Genomic DNA, 21689 nt, shown 5'->3' on the forward strand with positions numbered 1-21689 from the left:
CTGCAGACGGGCTGTTCCCAAGGGGAGAGGATTCCCTTCCCTCCTGACCTCCTGATGCAGGTGACTCACCCCCTCCCACCGCCCCCACGCCCCGACAGAAGACAGGATGCTGAAGCATCTAGAGCCGCTCCCTGCCCCCACCCCCACCCCGCAAGGAAACAGCAACGGGGCAGCAAAGGCAGTGGCGATGGATTATGGTGCCGACAGTCGACAGTCAGTCGGGAGCTCTCAGCGCCAGGCTGCTTGTGACTTACTGTTGCAAATTAACACACTGAACCCCTATTATGTGCCAGGCAGGGTGCCAACCTTTTGACATCACTGTCCTGTTGAGTCACCTGAACGGCCCCCGACCAGGAGCACTGACCGTCTCTCCTTCGCCAGGGGGCTAGTTACCTTCTCTGGGATCACGCTAGTAAGTAGCAGTGACCAGTTCTAACCAAGATGGGTCTGATGGCGAAGTTGGGATTCCCAGCCTCTGTGCTCTGCTGTTTAGACCTGGTCACCACCCCCCCATCCCCCTCGTCCCTTGTGCCTTCCTTCTCGAAAATGCAGGGGTTGAAAGTCAAAATCGCTGCTCAGGTTACCAAAGAGGAAGGAAAGAAAATGTGTCTTCAGGCACACACGAGAATTCGTGGGTCTAGCTGGAAGAACCTCCCTCCCACCTCCCCAGTGGCCAGATCTGCCGTCTGCCGAAGGTTCGCATATAGTCTTCGCTCACACCGGCAGAGGGCTTTCCTTATTTAGTCCTTGTGACAACCACACGAGGGAGGGGCTGATGTTATCACCCCCCTTTCTCTGGCTGAGCAACCCAGGCCCCAAGAGGTTCGACAGCAAAGTCAAGTCACACAAGCACGTGGCTCAGCTAGGATTTGAACCCAGCCCGTGTGACTTCAAAAGACTTTCAAAAGCTTTCAACACCTCCCTCCAATTCCTCTTGGACCGAAAAGGGAGGAAGCAGTCAGTCCGTAGGACGCTGTGGGGATTGCTCACGGAGGTTCTCCCTCAGGCCTTTTGACATATGCATCTCTAGATTCTCCCACCAAACAGTCTCAGGGAAAAGTCCGTTATTTCCTAAAACTGGGGACGTGGGGCCGCAGGGCAGGGCAGGTGATAGAAGTCTTGCTTCCCTTCTTAGGCGGTAGACTCCTCGGTGCCTTATTCTTACGCCCAAGTTCTTAACCCTTCTTAGCCTCTTTATTGACCCTCCCTGATTCTAAAACGTCTCCTGCATAAAACATTCCATTCCCATAATGTGGCCTTTCTTTCTCGTGAAGACCTCTCTCCCTTGCAAATATTGACAGAGGTGTTGTTGCCCCCTGTGGATGAATCAACACACGCCACCGCCCGGCCAGCATCCACTGTGCCCATGCACACCTCGAAATGTCCCCAGAAGGTTTTTCGCTGATTTTGTTTGCAGAGAGAACTGACTGGTCCCTGTTGCACTGAGAACAGAGAGTGAACAGAACAAGGAGGGATCACGAGAGGTGAGGTTTTGAAGCAAATGCTCCGCCTGCTTAATGATGATGTAAGTCACATCGAGACCTTCTGTAGCAAGTAAACAGGGGAAACACAGGCTGTTCTAGGATGGTTAGTCTTGCTTTTCCTTTTCGCAGCTCTGATATTCGGAATCATGGCTCTAACCTGTGCAGTGCGTTACAGAGCTCTTTCATGTATGCAATCTTCTTGGAGCCCTATAGCAACCCCGGGGTGGGGGTGGGGGGGCGGTGACAGAGCCCAGAGGGAAGAAGACAGACATAAAACAAAGATTAGCTCCTCCACTGCCTGGGGTTATCTCTGCTCTGCATGGGCTAATCCACTCAATAGACTGGAAAAGCGGAAAAACAAAACAAAACAAAACAAAACTCACTTTCCCAGTCTCCCTTGCAGCTGGAGGTGGCCATGGGACACAGCTTGGGCCAGGAAGTTAAAAGTAAAAGTCAGCTGGGGTTTGCTGGCATGGCTGCACAAAAGGTAAAGAGGCAGTAGCACCCTTTTTGCCCTGACTATGGACTTGATGCCTGGAGCTGCAGCAGCCATCTTGTGACCATGAGGAAAAGGACAAGAGAATTGCCAAGCAGCAGACCCAGAACCCTGACATCAGCGAGCTGCTGCTCCAATAGCTGAAACCACTTGCTTGGGACTTCTTATGGGAGAAGAAGAAACGTTTATTAGTTTAGGCCCCTGGTTGTTACTTGCAGCCAAAAACACTTCTAAACAATACACTTGGGTGCTATTATCTCCATTATTCAGGGCAGGAAAATGAGACCAGAGACACTGAGTGTCTTGTTCAAGGTCCAGTTGCCAATCAACAGAATGTGAACTGAAGCATGAACCTTGTCTTGCCTCTCCCCTCCTCTTATTCTTTTTTTTTTAATTTTTTAATATTTATTTTTGAGAGAGACAGACAGACAGAGCGCAAGCAGGGGAGGGGGCAGAAGGAGAGGGAGGGAGGCACATAACCTGAAGCAGGCTCCAGGCTCTGAACTATCAGCACAGAGCCTGACACGGGGCCCAAACCCCGCTGAGAGATCATATCCTGAGCCGAAGTTGGATGCCTAACCAACCGAGTCACCCAGGCGCCCCAATGCCCCCTCCTCTTCTGATCTGGCTTTTGTTCGAGGCTTTGAAAATACAGAGGTAGGGGCGCCTGGGTGGCGCAGTCGGTTAAGCGTCCGACTTCAGCCAGGTCACGATCTCGCGGTCCGGGAGTTCGAGCCCCGCGTCAGGCTCTGGGCTGATGGCTCAGAGCCTGGAGCCTGTTTCCGATTCTGTGTCTCCCTCTCTCTCTGCCCCTCGCCCGTTCATGCTCTGTTTCTCTCTGTCCCAAAAATAAATAAACGTTGAAAAAAAAAATTTAAAAAAAAAAAAGAAAATACAGAGGTCAATAATATTATTGCTAATAATAATAATAGTTAACATTTATATTATTGATAATAATAGTAACAGTTAACATTTATTAAACACTTAGTAACGATCAAACACAGTGCTAAATGCCTTCTAACCATTATCTCCTCTAATCCACATCCAGCCTCTAAGGTAGGTAGATGCTACAACACGTCCACTTGACGGGGAAGGAAAGTGAGGCACAGGGAGGCTCAGTCGTGTTTCTCAAAAGGCCACACGGCTAGTAAGTGGCAGATGGAGATTCAGTCTGGAGTCAGGGCTGCAGGCTCCCACAATTCCCTATGCTGCCCCCAGCTCTCTGGACCCTCCAGCCTGGTTGGGGAGAAAGACATTCCTGAAAATGATCCCACTCTGATCGGCGCTATGAAGGAAACTTCCCAGAGACGCTTGCTTGATAATCAAGTCTTTTGAGATCTGGGAAGGGCCTGTTGGGCACCAAGTTGCTCCTTTCAAAGCTGCCATGGGTTGAAACCACGGGGCATGCAGGGAGAAGTTCCCGGCCTAGGTTCCCGGTCTTCAGAACACAAGGCCATGGGCAAGCTGGAAGATCCCCAACTAAAGCCAGCGAGAGGCTGCTGCATAACTCCTCCTGGCCTCCTTTCCTTCTGGAGGCTTCTCTTACCTAGCCTGCTCCCCACTCGCCTTTCTTCCTGGTCTCCATGCTGGCTCTAGACAAGACTTCGGCCCTTCCGGGAGGCCCCTGGAACTTACCTTAGAACCTTTCCACAGAGCGTGATGTAAGGGAGAGTGTGGGACTTAAGCCACCCCAATGGTGGCATTCAGTCAAAAGGTCACTCTCTGGAGGGGCCATCACGAAGTCTGGCTCTCCTGATCTCTGATCCATATTGAAGAGTTTGCTATTTAGCAAAAATAGATGTTAGAAGTAGATTTAGGAGGTGAAATTCGTGGCTAAGGAACATCGTGGAAGCTAGAAATGGGCCCTCCTAGGGGCGCCTGGGTGGCTCAGTCAGCTAAGAGTCCGACTTTGGCTCAGGTCATGATCTCACAGTTTGTGAGTTCGAGCCCTGCGTCGGGCTCTGTGCTGATGGCTCAGAGCCCGGAGCCTGTTTCAGATTCTGTGTCTCCCTCTCTCTCTGCCCCTCCCCCACTGATGCTCTGTCTCTGAATAATAAATAAACATTAATTTTTTTTTTTAAATGGGCTCTCCTTGGTAAAATCTGTGGTTTTCAGATATGTGCATTGGCTAACACACTCTAGAGACATCTCATCCATGTACGAGCAGGGAACAGAACCCAGTGTGCCCTCCCCCATTCTAGCACCACATTCCCAGTTCCTAAAGGGTCCTATGTCCAGCCACCAGCTCAGAGGATTTGGTGACACTTTGTGTCAATGAGCTTTTTATCCAAGGTGCAGGTGGAGTGTCTAAAAGGACCAAGAATCGGGGCCTCCCTGGGTTTAGTGAGCAGGTCTGCACCTCCCTGCTGATGAGTGTCAGCCAACTGGTAGCATTTTCACCAGGGAGCAAAGTCAGGGAGCAGCTTCCTTCACCACCCCCGGCAACTACCGGCCTCCGATAGCAACCAAAGGCTACCTGGCCATTTGCCCAACGAGGCTGGCTGCCATTAGTCCACAATATGTCTTCTACTACTCAACCCAACACCACATGCATGGGTCCTTGTAGAGTTCTGTGGGGGTTTTGTGTGGAGTCTTGGAAACAGCTCTGGAAGATTCTAGAGCAATCCTAGAACAGGGTCTCTCGACCTCCGCACTGTCGGCAATTTGGCTGGATAATTCTTTGTTGCAGCAGCCGTGCTTTGCGGTACGTTTTGCAACACCCTGGCTTCTTCTGCCGGACGCCGATATCACTCCCACCCTCTCGGGCCCCTGTGCCCCGTTGTGACAACCAACATGAATGTCCCCTGGGGGTAAAATCACCCCTAGTTGAGGAACCCTTCTTCTGAGTTATTGGGTGAGATTCCAACACAGTTAACATGCCCATTAATCAAAGGAAGGACGCCCTTCAACCTCCTACAGGAACTGAGTCTCTAAAGAAACACACCGGCCAAAACACAGCTCCACATCTCCACTTCCTAGTGGAGACACAGCCGGAAAAATTACTGAAAGACTAGGTCTGCTGCGCACCCTAATCGTCGAATCATCTCAACATCTGGAAAAGAACACGGTCTGAACGGCAGAGGCGCCTCAGAGATCAAGTCACTGGTGCCACGTCTGTCCCCGGCGGCCGGTGGTGTCACAAGTTCCCACTGCCCTGGGTCAGAGCGGGTCTTCCCACGCTCAGGTTGCTTGGCTCCGCGTGGGCGTGGCATTTGCTCACTGTGTGAATGCTGGAGCCATCAGCACCCTCAAAGCCACTTAGCTTCTCTGATCCTTCAAGCTTCCTTTGGAAATCAAGGCTGGGAGCCCTCACCCTGCTCCAAGGCAGAGCACTGGACAAAACGGGCCCCTGCAGGTTCTTCCCTCCAGCCTGGAGAGCTGGCATCTTCGACACGCACACCTTGCCTCTGAATCCAGGGAAGGTTGTGGCTGAGAGACGCCAAGAGCCTCGGGCGCGCGAGCTGCGTGTCCTTGGAGAAGTCACTCCTTCTTAAACCTCGGTTTCTGCTTCTGCAAAGTGGGTGGCTTTAAGAAGTCCCAGAACTCTTTGCAAATGTGACCGAGACCAGCTACCATCTCCCTGGATCCGAGAACCTGGTCAGGAATATTCGCCTGGGGGGCTCTAAGCCTGCTCTCAGTTCTGACTTCCTGGAGCCTGTCCTGTCCCTGGAACAATGCTGACCACAGGTCGGGGCCAGGATGCTGAAGGCTGGGAGGGAGCTCAGCACGGGGTGGAGGGCGGCATGAGTGACAGAGTGGGAAGGTGGTTCTGAGCGGGTTTTGCTCTTTGATTACATCAGAGAAAGCCTCCGCTGGTTTCCTTACTGCCTCCCTCTGCCATCTAATGCTCTATCGCAGAGAGGCCTGAGGCCCAGCGGCTTCGGGAGGCCACGCTATGTAGCCGGAAGTTAATGCCAACGTTTTGTTTTCATCGCATTTCTTTCAAACTGGTTTTGTTTCATCCCAAAGGCAGAAAGAATAAATGGGATTAAGGAATAGGCACTCACAGTTGTCCCCCACCCCATCCCCGGCCACCAGCTCTTCTCTCCTAGGTCATCACCATGTGCTTCTTATGTGGCCTTCCAGAAACAACTCATGCATTTCAGGCACAGGCAATATGCATTTTTACAAAATTAATATCTGTTTACGGCAAGTGAGGCTGGCTTCCATTTACGATTTTGTTACATGGCTTTGTTTTCAAATAAATGTGTTCAGGGGTCCCTGGCTGGCTCAGTCAACGGAGCATGCAACTCTTGATCTCAGGATTGTGAATTCAAGCCCTATGATGGGTGTAGACAGACAGACAGACAGACGTATGTACATAAATGTGTTCACATTTAAAATTTTTTTTTTTTAACGTTTATTTTTTTTTTGGGACACAGAGAGACAGAGCATGAACGGGGGAGGGGCAGAGAGAGAGGGAGACACAGAATCGGAAGCAGGCTCCAGGCTCTGAGCCATCAGCCCAGAGCCCGACGCGGGGCTCGAACTCATGGACCGCGAGATCGTGACCTGGCTGAAGTCGGACGCTTAACCGACTGCGCCACCCAGGTGCCCCAAATGTGTTCACATTTAAAAGAAGGTGGGGGGCACCCGGATGGCTCAGTTGGTTAAGTGTCTGACTTCGGCTCAGGTCATGATCTCGCCGTTCACGAGTTCGAGCGTCGGGCTCTGTGCTGACAGCTCAGAGCCTGGAGCCTATTTCAGATTCTGTGTCTCCCTCTCTCTCTCTGCCCCTCCCCTGCTCACACTTTGTCTCTCTCTCAAAAATAAACACTTAAAACAATAATAAAAGAAGGGGGATCACTTTATTAAACCAGAGTGTTAAGTAAATACACAGAGATGACAAAAGTGCTGTAAGCTATGTGATGACACCCACAGGAAAGGCTGTGAAATCCGCGGGGACCTGTCCCCAGCTCTGCCCTGCAGGGATCAGGGGGAGTCTTCACTCCCTCTTACGCCCACCCACGGTGACCAGTGACAGAGGCTGGCAGGAACCTGGTTCATATCCAGATCTGTTGGAGCAGCCTCTCCCCAGGACCCTCTCCCCTGGGAAGGAAGGGGAGCCCGGGTGGAGGGCACAGACCCTTGACGCGAAGCCTCCCGGCCATCAAAGGAATCGGGAGACGGGACCCCGGCCTCCTGTGTTCCGCAGAAGCCTTTGGGTCTCTCTGTCTCTATTGTTGCATCCACGTGATGGAGGTTTGGTTACATCATGCCTGACACGTATTTGCTTCCCGAAAGAATGCATCATCTGGAGGGGCGCCTGGGGTGGCTCAATCGGCTAAGCCTCCCACTTCAGGTCAGGTCACGATCTCACGGTTCGTGAATTCAAGTCCCGCACCGGGCTCTTTGCCGACGGCTCGGAGCCCGGAGCCTGCTTCGGATTCTGTCTCCCTCTCTCTCTGCCCCTCCCCCGCTCACACTCTCTCTCTCAAAAATAAATAAACATTAAAAAAAAAAAAAAAAAGAACACATCATCTGGAGATGGTCCTTCTGCCCGCTGTGTGAGTGCCCGCGGGTCCCCACGCGTGTCTCAGCTCCTCCAGAGAAGCCGCAGGTCTGGAGCAATGGCTCCAGACTCGTATTCGGCACAGCACTGGCCTGCCAGCACTTAACAGTCACGAATAAAATATTAATGCATTTTAGTTAGGCACTAATGAATGTCATTATAAATACAACTAACGCTCTCCTTCTTCTCAGACACGACACTTTAGGAATCCAATAAACAAAAGTGAGGGAGAACCACCTCCTGCCATTTTCTGCAGAGATTAGTTTCACGGGGTCGGATAAAAACACGCTCAGCAGTGCCTGTGTGGTCATAGTCACCCTCTGGTGCCATGAGCCATGTGACAGCCACACGGCAGCAGCCCCGAGTTTAGCGTGATGTTGGATTCTTGCTCATTTGGTGGGTGGCTGGCATCATGAGACCTTGAGGCCCAGCTGGACCTTGGGGACTTACCTGAGCATCTCATGCAGAGAGTTTGTTCCCTAGGTGCAAAAAGGCCCGGGTCCCAGGGGCCACCTTCAAACAACCATGCGGACCTCTCGGCAGGCCGTGAGAAGGTTGAGGCCAAGCCACAGAAAAATGCGTGGGTCTTCCGCACCGGCGCACATCTCTGGAGCTGGATTGGGTTGTCGTGTGGTTCTTTTTTTTAATAGCCTTTATTTCTTAGAGCAGTTTAATCTTCACGGCTAAATTGAGTGGAAGGGACAGAGATATATAACCGCTGCCCTTACACACAGGGCGTCCCCCAGTTTCAACATTCCCCTCCAGAGTGGTACATTTGCCAAGATCCATGAACCTGACACATCATAATCACCCAAAGTCCCAAGTTTACATCAGGGTTCATTCTCGTTGTCGTACATTCTGTGGGTCCGGACAAATCGTCATCCAGAGTGGTTCCACTGCCCTAAAAATCCTGTGTTTATATACTGACAAAAGCTATTCACTGTAAGCTATTTCTCACATTATTAAATATTCTCTGGGACAAAAAATGATTTAAGTGGCTGTATTAGCGGGAGTAGAGGCTAAGCTGGGGTATCAGAGAGCCCCAGAGTGCTGCATCTCCAAAGAGAGGTCCAGACACACTTCTTTCTCTCTCATCTACAAGATGGAGGGGGGCAGGGCGCTCCAGGGCTGGTCACCCAAGGACTCTGGTTCCTTCTGCCTTGTTGTTTCCCCTTTGTGTTCTATTCACTGAAGACAGCAGACTGTCCCCATTCCACACGTGTGCGACCACCCTTAGGTTCTTCTAAAAAATGGGACAATAATGCCCAGCTCTCAGATCCACCTGTGGGCTGAGACCCCGCACGGCGGAGCCTCAGACGGCGGGCAGCACAGTGAATGCTTTTACTGGAGCCTCCTTGTTTCAGAGGCTCAGCACAGAGCAGAGTGCATGATGGTGACCGCAAGCAAAGCCCTGAGGAAGCAGCTCCTAAATGCTGCACATGGCCGTGGGAGAGCCCCCACGCCAGTGGCCCAGAGCCGCCTGACTTCACACCGAGCAGGCCCAGCCCTGAGCAGCTGCCGATGGCCTTTTCTCCCTTCCTTTGTTAAGGGTCCTGGGTATGGACCCAGGCAACGTACCACCAGATTTGAGAAAAAAGAAATTTATGAGAAGGTAGTCATTAACCTGTGAGAGCTACATGGGAGGCAAGGCAGTTACCTTCCTAATCATTGTCCTGTCTCTTCACTTCACCGTGAGAAATTCATTTCACCAACTATTAGGCTCAAATTCACGATCGCAGGAAGCACACCAGGGAAGGGTGGTGCCCGTGATGCAGCCAATCCCCACCCTACGCCCTGCAGGGGTGGGGGACTCATCCACAAAATCCCCTTCCCATGGGTTGTTGCCACACTAGAGCTGGGGGTAGGGTGTGATATTGGCTCCTGCACATTACACGGTCGTCTTCAAAGGCCTGTGCGGGTTCCAGGCTGGCTGCTGGGGGCCAGAGAGTGCACGGGCTTTTCCTCCCTGCCTCTGCACTTGACCCCTTGGCACAGACAGGCCTCTCCTTCTGGGTCTCCCTCCTGCTGGCCCAGCGCTCTCCTTACCCTAGAGTCACCCCTACACCCTTGAGCAGCACCAAGGGCTCGAAGCCCCACTCCACGGCGGCAGGGCTCACAGTCCCTCAGAGGTTATTTTCAGGTGACAGCCCTCTCCCACCCTCCCTACCCAACCGACAGACTCCCCTGGACATTTGGAGGCTGCTGTGTGTGCAGGAAGCAGCAGGGCTGGGGTAGAAAGAGACAGAGAGTCGCCGTCCCGGCCTTGAATCCCAGCACTGCCCCTTTGCTTCTGTGGACCTCACATGCTGAAAACAGACTCACTCCTGCTCTGACCCATGTCGCGGCACATCTGGAACACTGCTGCCCTGTCCTGCGCCCACCGCAGCCCATCCAGCCGTCCCCCAGTGAGAGACATCGGGACCGGGCCCAGCTTCCCGATGCCCCGAATGACGCTCCAGTAGACAGCGGCAGGCTCGCTCCCTGACGCACACATACGAGCTCTCTGGGGCTGGTGCCCCGGGGGGACAGGACAGCCGGGTCGTGGGGTACACACATCGGCACAGCCCAAGAGCCCCCTCGCTTGGCCTTCATCAGCCTCTGGTGTCGGCAGATCTTACGAGGATAACGTGACCTCCCGTCATTTCCATTCACCTCTTAGTCACTCGTGAGCCTGCACATCTGTCCTCTTCAAGGAACAGCCAGTTCAGCGTCCTCTGCCCGTTTTCTTTCGGGGGCCCTGTCTTCTTGAGGACTGGGCAGGATTCCTTGGAGTCATCTGGCTCCACGTCCCTTGTCAGTGTTAGACGCTGAGATTGTCTTTTCCCAGTTTTGGTGCGTCTTTATTCCCTCTTGTCCATGGTGGTCTGTTGGGTCAGAACCCGTGACACTGTCGGTCCATTCGATGTTTTTGCCTCACGGTCCATGCTTTCAGACCACGGTTTAGCAGTCCATCCCCACCTCCGGGTCACCGACGTATTTTCCTATATTACCGTACACACTTGATGTTTGTGCCACACGCATGCATTTAGGTCTGTTTCGAAGCTACCTTTGTTACAGGGTGTAGACACGGATCCTGTTTGACAGTCACACAAGTACTGATGGAGTTTTCCCAGCATTGTCTGCCCAGCTGTATGTCCTGCCCTCTTGATGTGCAAGTCCTGTAACTTTTTTAGCTCAGCGGGCTTATTCACTCAGCTGAATAGTTTGTGTTCCAAAAAAAGTAATGGATTAGAAGTGGGAGGTGGAAGCGGCAGCCTGCTGTTCACACAGATGAACACCAGGGGGCACACCTTCTCTTTGTGCTACTTCACATCCCGGTGAGTTTGGACTGATGAGTGGATGCTTGACTCTGAGCCGCATCTTCCCCCCACCCCACCCCCGCCCCGAAAAATGGGTACAACAGTTCCGAGGGTTCTTACAAGGGTTCATCGAACCGCTGCACATAAAGCGCCTTGCATGTGCACTGTTTGTGTTCTCCTTGCCTGAAGTTTCCATCAATAATGTCTCTTTTGAGCATCTCCTCTGGGGCCGTTTTGAGGTCTTTGTTCTCCTACACACTCGTATTAGCACGTTGCCCCCCACATCATCCCAGACATATGAACTATAACGTTTACAAGTATATGGGAGCCAGATTCAATTGCATTTGATTAGTTGAGATCATGTTAGGTAGACATTTAAAGATTTCTCCATTGAGGGGCACCTGGGTGGCTCAGTCGGTTAAGCGTCCTACTTCAGCTCAGGTCATGATCTCATGGCTCGTGAGTTCAAGCCCCGTGTTGGGCTCTGTGCTGACAGCTCAGAACCTGGAGCCTGCTTCAGATTCTGTGTCTCCCTCCCTCTCTCTGCCCCTCCCCTGCTCGCACTCTCTCTCTCTCGCTCTCTCTCAAAAATAAACACTAAAATTTTTTTTTAATGTTTTTATCATTTTTGAGAGAGAGACAGAGACAGAGAGCAAGCAGGGAAGGGGCAGAGAGAGAGGGAGACACAGATTCGGAAGCAGGCTCCAGGCTCTGAACTGTCGGCACAGAGCCCGATGCAGGGCTCGAACTTACAGACTGAGAGATCATGACCTGAGCTGTAGTCGGCCGCCCAACCGATTGAGACACCCAGGCACCCCAACACTAAAATTTATTTTTAAAAAATATAAATAAATAAAAGATTTCGCCATTGCAGTTTTCCTGTGTTAACTTTTTTCCTTCATGTTTTGAAGCATTTTTTAAAAGGTCTAAAGCCCTGAGCGCTGCTGGGGACACAGCCCAAATCCCATTACTAGACCTACAGCCCCTAAGTCACCTGGGAGTCCTTCCAGGCCAACGGATGAGCTGCTTTAGGCTTGTTTTGTCGAAGTGCCCGCTGGAAGCTGGGGACTGAGCTGAGGCCGCCGTGTGCCCGTCTCCTGTGTTCCCCGGAGTCTGTCTGGGGAGACTGAACTTACCCTGGCTTTCCCATCAAGCCAGTTCTGAGCACAATTCCAAACACACAGTAGGGAATTTATATGTAACTGTGGAATGACACACGGCCGTGTCACAATCGGGTTTACTGCTCTTCTCTCCATACCTACCACCCCACCTTCTCCGCGGCAACTGCCCTTTCCAGTCTCCCTCCGTCTCTTGCTCTGACTTGGAGCTGCCTACGCATCTGTTTCTCCGACCTCTTTTCCACTCTTCACTCCCACCGAATCATGTAATAACAACAGTCAATGTTGCCATATGCCTGCTCTCCACACAGTAAGGTTATATTCTAAGTGCTTTATGTTTTTCAACTTCTTAAACGCTCGCAGACGTCCTCGGAAGGTACAAGTTAACAGCCCCATTTTACCGAGGAGGGAACTGAGCGAGGCTGAGCGCAGATAACTTGGCCCAGTGGTTGGCACAGCTGAGATTCTAACCGTGCTGCCTTGGTCAGGGCTGGGGCAGGATGTCAACCGGCCCAAAGCCGACTGGCCATCAGGTGCTCGGGACCAGGGTGAGAAGCATGTGGAGCCCAGAGGGCAGAACTCAATTCCCAGAGCTGTGCAAGGGCTGATCCCGCTCTTAGGAGGCCTTCAGTGAGCAGGCCTCACTCACCTCACCCCCATCCCGGCTCCGGCCCCAGAATGCGTCCCAAAGCACTGGCCAGCGCTTGGAATCTTCCACAGGCTACTTACAACTCCCCTCTCTGCCTTCCCATCTTCTGTTTTCTGTTTCCCTGGGATCCACACCCCTATCTCTTTCCCTGCTTAGATTTTTCTCCATGGCATTTAACACCAGCTCACATTCCATACATTTGACTTGTTATTTTTGCCTGTTTCCCTCCACTATGGTGTGAAGAATTATTGATGTTTTTGTTCACTGCTGAATTCTCCTGCCTGCATAGCATTTTTTTAAAAGAGAGAGCGTGTGCGAGCAAGGGGCAGAGAGAAGGAGAGAAAGGGAGAGAGAGAAGCAGGGCTCAAGCTCCCCCAATATGGTACTCAAACTCACGAACCATGAGATCCTGACTTTAGCCAAAGTCAGATGCTTAACAACTGAGCCACTCAGGCGCGCTGCATAGCATTTTGTTTTAAAGAATTTTTTAAAGTTTATTTATTTTGAGAGAGAGTGAGACAGCACGAGCTAGGGAGAGACAGAGAAAGAGGGGAGAGAGAGTCCCAAGCTGGCTCCACGCTGCCAGGGCAATGCCTGATGCGGGGCTCGAACCCACAGAACTGAGATCATGACCTGAGCTGAAACCAAGAGTCGGATGCTTAACTGACTAAGCCACCCAGGCGCCCCATTCATAGCATTTTTTAAAAAAGAAATGAAGGAGTAACTATGTGCATTCACCCGCCATACCTGACCACACACACCTTCAGAGTTTTAGAGTTCTCTAGAGAAACTAGGCCAATAGGATATATGTATAGGAAAAGATTTATTATAAGAAATTGATTCATGCAATTGTAGAGGCTGAGAAGTCTCGCGATCTGCCGTCTGCAAGCTGGAGAGATCCGGGAAAGCTAGTGGCTCCCAGCTCAGACTCAGTCTGAGTCCAAGGGTCTGAGATCCAGGAGCACCAAGGGTAGATAAATATCCCAGCTCAAGCAATCAGGTAGGACAAGCCAAATTCTTTCTTCTATTAAGGCCCTCAGTGGATTGGATGGTGCCCACCCACACTGGGGAGAGCAAACGTCTTTACTTGGCCCACTGATTCGATGCTAATTTCCTTCAGAAACACCCTCACGCACACACGCCCAGAGGCAGTGTTTAGCCAGATATCTGGGTATCCCCTGATCCAGTCAAGATGACACATAAACTAACCATCATAGTGTTTATTCACCTCGCAACCACTGTGCCTCGGATGGAAGGAGCGACCATAATCTGGTCTCCTGTCTCTTCATTCATTTAGCAAACACTCACCCAGGGTGTTTGCTTTTGCAGTTATTGGGCAGGCCCCACTGCATTTCCCTGACATACAAGAAGGAATCCCCATCATCCTTGCAGGGCAGCCAACCCCACGGGCTCCCCACGCCTCACCGCCGGCCAGTCGCCATGCACTCCCGCACACCTACTGTGTGCTGACCGCAGGGCCAAGGCCCTGCTTATCTATCGGCTTTTTCAGAGTCAGCACGTGCTTTCCTGCCCTTCATTTTCATGGCAGTCGAGAGTGTGCTTGCGTGGCTGGTGTTTTTAAGCATGTGGGACAATCTACAAAGGAGATGGTGGCAGGAACCAAGCGGTATTGTGCTGTGCAAAGGCACAAAGCTGCAAGCCAGGATGGCTTCTGGTCGCGGTTTTGTTTACACCTGTTCACCCCTGACCTTGATGTCGAGGAGGCAGCTTCACGTCTGGCTCTGTTTCTGCACCTGTAACTGGACTCAGAGGAGCTGACCTCCCTTTCCAATCTCTATACTATGAAATAGTACCTGACGGACAAACTAAGGCTGGTCATGGGGTGGGGGGCGGGCACTCGCAGATGGCCAGAAGATCCAGAAGCGCCCCATCCCCGCTCTGCTCTGCTCCTTGTGAGACCCCCCCAGGAGTGCCCAGAGGGCAGTGGATGGTGTCAGAGCTATAGGGCATTAGCAGGAAACATCCTGCAGTAAAATCCTGCTTTCTTGCAGTGGAATTTCAAATTCACAAACTTGAAGAAAAAAAACAAAACAAAAGCTCTTTTCTTTTTCTACATAAAATCTTATGAAATGTTCAGAGTTGAGTGCTCTGATTTAAAGTGGGTTTAGGGAAGAGACCTGGCCTGCCTGTTCTCTGACCTCGCTCTTCGGCTCCCATCGTCTACTGCTGTGCCACAAGTGACCCCAAAACTCAAGTTTATGTTCAGCCGACTCCTGGATCTCAGATCAAGGATGCAATCATGGTGAGTGAAGGTCAGGAAAGGCCTTCTGCCGTTTGGGCACACCTCAGAGACACTGCCGGTCCAGTTCCAGTGATACAGTGTCAGAATAAAGGGAGTCAATACGTATTTTGGTTTCTTGGTACATTAAGTTATGCTCATGCTAAACTATAGCTTCTTGTGTGCAGTAGCATTATGTCAGGGGAAAAAAGTATATAACTAACTTTAAAAACACTTTATTAATAAAATAAAATAGCCATTGGGGCTCCTGGGTGGCTCAGTCAGTTGGATGTCCAACCTCGGCTCAGGTCATGATCTCATGGTTCGTGAGTTCGAGCCCCGCGTCGGGCTCTGTGCTGATAGCTCAGGGCCTGGAGCCTGCTTCGCATTCTGTGTCTCCCTCTCTCTCTCTGCCCCTCCCCTGCTTGTGTGCTCTCTCTCTCTCAAAAATAAAAACATTTTTAAAAAATAAATAAAAACATTTTTAAAAATTAAAAGAATATAAAATAGAACGGCCATCATCTGAGCGGTGAGTCGTCATCTTTTTGCTGGTGGGGGTCTTGCCTCGACGTTGACGGCTGCTGACTGCTCTGGGCGCCGGCTGTGGGGGGCTGGGGTGACTGTGGCAGTTTCTTAAAATAAGACAACAGTGAAGTCTGTTGCGTTGACCGACTCTTGCCTTCACAAACGACTTCTCTGTAGCCTGCGATGCTTCTCTGACAGCATTTTACCCACAGCAGAACTTCTTCCAAAATTGGGGGAGCCCATTCTCTCAGACTCGGCCACTGTATTACTAACTAAGTGTATGTGAAATTCTAAGTCCTTTGACACCTGAACACTTTCACAGCATCTTCACCAGGAGTAGATTCCAGCTCAAGAAACCACTTTGCTTGTTTCTATGTGATAGGGACGGCTTCTTCCTGCAGACCTCATGAGCCAACCTTCCTTCTGCAGCTTTCTCACCTCTCTGAGCCTTCACGGGACGGGAGAGACTCAGGGCCCTGCGCTGGGTCAGGTTTCGGCCTAAGGGGGATGTTGTGACCGCTCTGTTCTTCCATCCAGACCGCTCACACTTTCCCCGTACCAGCAGGAAGGCTGTTTTGCTTTTTCGTCACTCACGTGTTCCCCGGAGTGGCACTTTTCTTGCCTCCACGAACTTGTCGTGTTCACAGCTTGGCTAACTGGATCACGAGGCTCTGTTTTGGGCCCGTCGTGGTTTTTGCCATGCCTTCCTCACCAGGCTGACTCATTTCCAGTTTTTGATTTACAGTGACAGACAGACTCTCCCTTCCACTTGAACATGCAGAGGTCGCTGTGGGGTTATTAACTGGCCTCATTTCAATACTTCTGTGTCTCACAGAAGAGGAGGGAGAGAGACAGGGGAATGGCCAGTTGGTCGGGAGCAGTTCGTGGTGGCCCCTAATTACAGTCGTAACATCAGATGACAGATCACTGTCACAAACAGAAGAATGAGAAAGTTGGAAATATTGCCGGAATTACCAAAATGGGACACAAAGTGAGCAGATGCTGTTGGGAAAACGGCACCAATATTATGAAGGGTCGCCACAGACCCTCAATTTGTAAAAAAAAAAAAACAAAAAAAAAAAAAACAAAAAAAACCAACAACACGGCATCTGAGAAACACAAGAGAAGGACGTATGTCTGGGTTCTCTCTCCTCAGACCCTGGTCTCCTAGCTCTGCGTGCGAAACCTCCTCGGAGACGGTGCCGGCTCCCTCCCAGTCGGCTAACCTTGCGAGCTGCCCCCCTCCCCTTTTAAAGCCGCTTGAAAGAAGTGCTGCGTAGACACAAAGGAACATCCCTAAAAACCATAAATAATGACACAACAGACGCAGAAGTGCTCGGCAGGGTTAGGAAAGGGACCTTTGGTTCCTAGCGGCCGCTTAGTGACCCCATCCTCCACTCTAAGTTGGTAACGAGCAGCTTACACTCTGGATCCTTCATTTTCAACTGTCATTCTCTTGCTTTCCCTTACGGTTCTATGCCAATTTTCTCTCTCTCTCTCTCTCTCTCTCTCTCTCTCTCTCTCTCTCTCTCACACACACACACACACACACTGCCTAGTTCTGCCTGTTTGTTTACGCAATGGAATCACTGTACGTATTCCTCTGTGACTTTCTCACTCAGCACTGCTTTAGACCGATCCCTCGTGTTCTAGATCTTGCCACGGCTGCTCCAGTCTTCTTGCGTGGATTCGTGTGTCCATCCTCATCTGATGGCTACTGGGGCTGCTTCCAGGTTTTGCTTTTTGCTGTTCCTCACGGCGCCACGGATCCCCGTACGTGCCTACTGCGCTGGCTGTGTATCTGAGCGTGGAGGAGCCGGGCACCAGGCTGTGCAGCCTTCACCTCGTACTAACGTCAAACTGTCTTCCAAAGTGGCTGTACCGGTTCATTTACACTCCTGCCAGCAGTAAGTAAGCGCTCGATTCGCTCCACACCTTTGCCAACGTCCGATGCCGTCAGACTCAAAATGTGCGGTGTAGGTGGAATGCAATGGTTTCTCAAAGCAGTTTAATTTTCTCCTCCCTGCTGAGGTGGACGGTTTCACGTTCCGCCTCTTCAGCTCTCATTAACATGAGGATCAAAGGTTCCTGAGGTAAGAGGAGAGATTAACAGGCTCCCTAAAGTGGCCTTGTCCGATAGGTCCTGAGCCAGGCATAAGAGGCTCCATCAGCCAAGCCTCTTGCAGGCCTTGGGCTAGAAGCTGGGGGGCGGGGTGGGGGGCCGACAGAGGGGAAGAACCCTGATTATCTAGAGCCAGAGACAGACAAGACACATACGCCAGTCTCCACACAGAGTAATTCAAAGTGCTCTTGAGAGAACACAGAGTACCGCAGAGTGCATGTAGGGAATCCTCGATGGAGGCAGTCCAGAGCAGGGAGGTCAGGAGTCGAGTGTATGTGGAGCACAGAGCAGGTGTGACCAGAAGGGGCAAGGGAAAGCAGAGGTCACAGGTGCAGGTGACAGGCCCTGTGTCCGCCAGGGGACTATGTGCCTATTTAGAGGCCCCCGATAGACCCTGAGGGCTTGGGGCAAGGGAAGTCTGAGCAATGAAATCCTGGCTCTACAAAGAGTGGAAATAAACTGGCAGCGTAGAGACCAGTCAGGAGAAGTGCTAACACACCTCAGAGTATGTATTAACTGTGCCGACAACACTGTGCAACGGCGTGCGAGAAGAGAGGGGCCCCGGGAACGGACTCCGCAGCCCCGAGAGCTCGCAGGAGTCACAGATGGAGGGGAGGAAGTATGGAAAGGCGGCGAAGAGGCTGGGCCTGTGACGTCACAGACCTAGCTCTGGGTCCGAACACTTGCTGCGTCACTAAGCAGCAGTGTAATCCTGAGCGAGGATTCCTACCGGGGGCTGTTTCTCCATCTGTAAATGGTGGGTCCGGGAGTACTTCCTGGCAGAGCTGTTGGGAGGACGAAGGATGAGGACAGCCAGAGTGGGTCAGGACACAGGGCCTGGCACGTGCTGCGGCAAACACGCACCGGGCTGATGCTGTCAGCCCTCGGCCATCGCCCGGGATGGAAAAGACGTTTTGGAAAGGTTTCGGTCCGGGTTAACACAAAATAGACATTTCTGCTTAACAACTGATGCATAAGAAAATCAGGTGCACGTGAGTGAATCAACTGAGCCCTGAACACCTACCGTGTGCCAGACGCGGCCAGAAGCCGGAATGGTCATAACCAGTGGATCCGTACCCAAGGACTGCTCGGTCCGGAGAGGAAGGATTACAGACCCGCACGCGGCCGTGTGGGGAGGTAACAGGGGTACGTAGCTGTGGACGTACGAAGTGCTGGGACCGAGAGAGAGTGCACCTGAGTGTGGTTGGGGGCAGCGGGGTGGGGGGCTGGTGCCGCTCTAAAGATCACGACCTCAAGTAAGCTGGAGGATGGAATCGGAAGAGCCAACAGCACTACCACGTAAATCTCAGCAGCTAGTTCTCGTCATCATCGATGCAGAACCTGAACTCTATCCGGCAAAGAATCCCGACACCACCATTCAATAAGAAGGCACACAGGGTGGATATTAATACCTTTTAATGTTTCACATTGTCTGTTTTTCCCAGAAGATACATAACAAAAATACATGGAATTTAATAGGAATCTCAGTACAGTGGGCAATTATAGAATCTAAACAAGACAAATCTATATATAAAGTGTAATCCTTCTTGGGGGGACAGAACATTCCATCCCACTAAGAAGAGAGAATCACAACATGATGAGGCACGAAAATCATACTGCCTATTGTTCTAACTTCAGAGACTGGCAGGCTTGGAGAGAAAAAAAAAAAAAAAAAACGGTTAAAAAAATAAATAAAACCGAACACAGTCAACTGCCTCAACTCCCCTCTTTGTCCCTTCCCACCTTCTTCACAGCACTGCAGGGGTAAGGGCGGGAGGCAGTGCCCTGGGGGGCAGGCGCAGGCGCTCTGCTGCCTAAGAGCCAGGCAGGCGCAGAAGGTCCCTGAGGTGACCAAGAAATGTACTTTGAACCAAGCATTCGGGGTTGCCGCTGGAATACACGCAGAGGGGAGAGCTGACAGAGGGGCCGGAGGGCCTGCGGACGGGAGGCCCGGTGGCCACAGCACACGTTTAAAAGCCAACTCAGAGAAAGACAAGGTGGCCTCCACGTAATCCTGGAACAGTCAGCACATTCACGCAGAAATCTACAGCTGCAGAGTCAATCCCTCTTTGTAACAAGACGAGTTGGAAAGCTAACGGAGCGCAAAAACTGCCACCATTCTGCCAGCAACGGTCATCCATTCAACAGAAAAAGGCAAAACCATTCGGTTTTTCAATGAAAATCCTTCACATCCACCTGTGTTCAAAAATAATAACTTATGATATTAATAGCTTCCTTAAAAAAACGATCACCACAGAAGAGTTAAATCCTAAGTGTGGGAAGACCTATTTTCCTATGAATGTGGTTCTTAGGAAGGGACAGATACATATAGCATGTGTGAAAAGTAAGGCCGTGATATTTGTGTGTTTAACTTAAAGCTAAAGTTACAACAACAACAAAAAAAACCAGTTTTACACAAATTAAATGTTTCTTATTGCAAAAGAGCTCACTTTGACCAACACACAATAAACCAAGTAAAGGAAAACATTTATTGTTTTTCCCCATCTAAGGTGAACCTCTGCCTCCATGATGAGTACTGGCAGGAACCATGCTACAAGTTCCACGCCGGGGAACGTCACTTGAGACGGGCTGGCCGAGGGGCCATCACCTCACAACTGGTGATGTGGCACATGGGGCAAATTTGGCCAGATTCAATCATAAATGTACTCGTTGGTGGACACGGAACTCATTAGGGGAGACCCTGCTCAACAGGTGAGTCACGTAAAACAGGACACTTGGCTCCCGGGACCGTTCTCTCTCACGGGACAAGCCTATGCAGCCTCCGAGTGCCTCTCATGCGTGAGGCACCTTACTTGCACACTCTAGACAAGACTTGCTTTTGGACAAAAATCGACTGCTAACGTTTCTCATCTCTAGCAATCACGTACACCTTGGAGGAAAAAAAAAAAGGAAAAAGTGATCAACATGAGAAAGCTGAACAATGAGAGTAAGCAAATCCAGAACGGAGAGGTCGGTCGCGCTAAAACTGCTCGGCACTTGTTCCATCACCGCCCACCGCGGGGGCTTGGGGCCGGTGACTTCATGGACGCGCCCTCCGATGCGCTGCCGAGTGTCAGCTCCAGTCCGTCACGGTGACCCCAGTGCGACGCTGTCTGCCTTCCATCCACCACCTTCTACCCGAGAGATCCAAGGGGGCCTTGGGTGCCACCAGCGCGGGACACGCGGGTGCCAAAGCACAAAACCCTTCCTAAAATCTGCACCTTGGACTTGGGCAAGTTAACACAGCAGTGGCCTGGAGTGTCGGCAACAGCATCCGCACTGGGGCTTAACCTCAGCAGCCAGCCTGGAGGATGCTTCCCCCAGAGCGCTTGGTCACCGACAAGGTTGTGAATACCTGCGGGGAGGACAAAGCATGAGATTTTCAGACACCTGAACAGATGAGTTAACAGGGAGTTAGAACAGACAGCACCATTCCTATCAAGAGTGACTTGGGGGACCACTTCAAATGAATAAAAACAGGAGAGTGACATGACCAGGAATGTGACAGCTTCTCCCGAGGATAAAAGGGGAAAGACATTTTAAAACCAAGGTAAAAGAAAAAAATTTAGATTATAACTAATGAAGAACTTTATTACCATGAGGGTGATTAAAACAATTAAATGAGACGCCCCGGCTGGTCGTCAATTCTCTAAAAGAACTGCAGGGTGAAATATTTTGGATGTGCAGAAAGGTATAAAGTGTACTATTACAAAATCCCTGTGTTCATATACTCAGCTCAGGGATTACAAATGTGGTTAGAGCCCCACGTGTGTCCCCCCCCATCACCTCCTTCCTCCCCTCCCCCAGTCAGTGCTCACCATTCCTACATATTCCCTGCATTCCTTTTGGAGGTTTTTCACAACCTTGCATCTAAATAGCAAGATGACAGATGCACTGTTCTGTCGTCTGCGTCCTGGGCCCCAGTATTCCTTGGAAATACTGTATTTCCGTAATTCACCCATATGGATACAAATGGCTCTAATTCTTCCATTTGTCACTGAATAGTATTCAGTTCCTCTAGTATACGATACATACTGTAGACTACAGAACTCAACTATCAAACAGTGAATATATTACACATTACACACCCAGGCTCCTAGAGCTGGCTATCCCTGCTACTGCCGATACGCTGTTTGCGACAGGCTCCGTGATGTCCCAGTCGTCTCCCTGCACCCAGAGCTAGACACACAATTGATGGGTTGGAGGCTATGCGTCACTTCTAGGCGACTGGATCCCCAGGGTGCC

At 51.1% G+C, this 21689-nt stretch overlaps 1 protein-coding gene across 5 annotated transcripts in view; it reads right to left on the reverse strand.

Annotated features, from left to right (window-relative positions):
• TXNRD1 (thioredoxin reductase 1) overlaps nt 1-21689 on the reverse strand; it is a 105101-nt gene that overhangs the window by 14085 nt on the left and 69327 nt on the right. For 3 of the 5 annotated variants that reach the window (XM_025926656.2, XM_086712493.1, XM_086712492.1), the window contains one exon: nt 18844-20799. The exons of the other annotated variants lie outside the window; for them this stretch is intronic. In XM_025926656.2, coding sequence (XP_025782441.1) covers nt 20737-20799 — 63 coding nt within the window. In that variant the 3' untranslated portion in view covers nt 18844-20736. Of the gene's footprint in view, nt 1-18843; nt 20800-21689 lie in introns of those variants that run through there. 5 annotated transcript variants of the gene reach the window in all.

This window comes from Puma concolor, chromosome B4, assembly GCF_028749965.1.
Source record: "Puma concolor isolate L17-30 chromosome B4, mPumCon1.1.hap2, whole genome shotgun sequence".
Taxonomy (NCBI): Eukaryota; Metazoa; Chordata; class Mammalia; order Carnivora; family Felidae; genus Puma; species Puma concolor.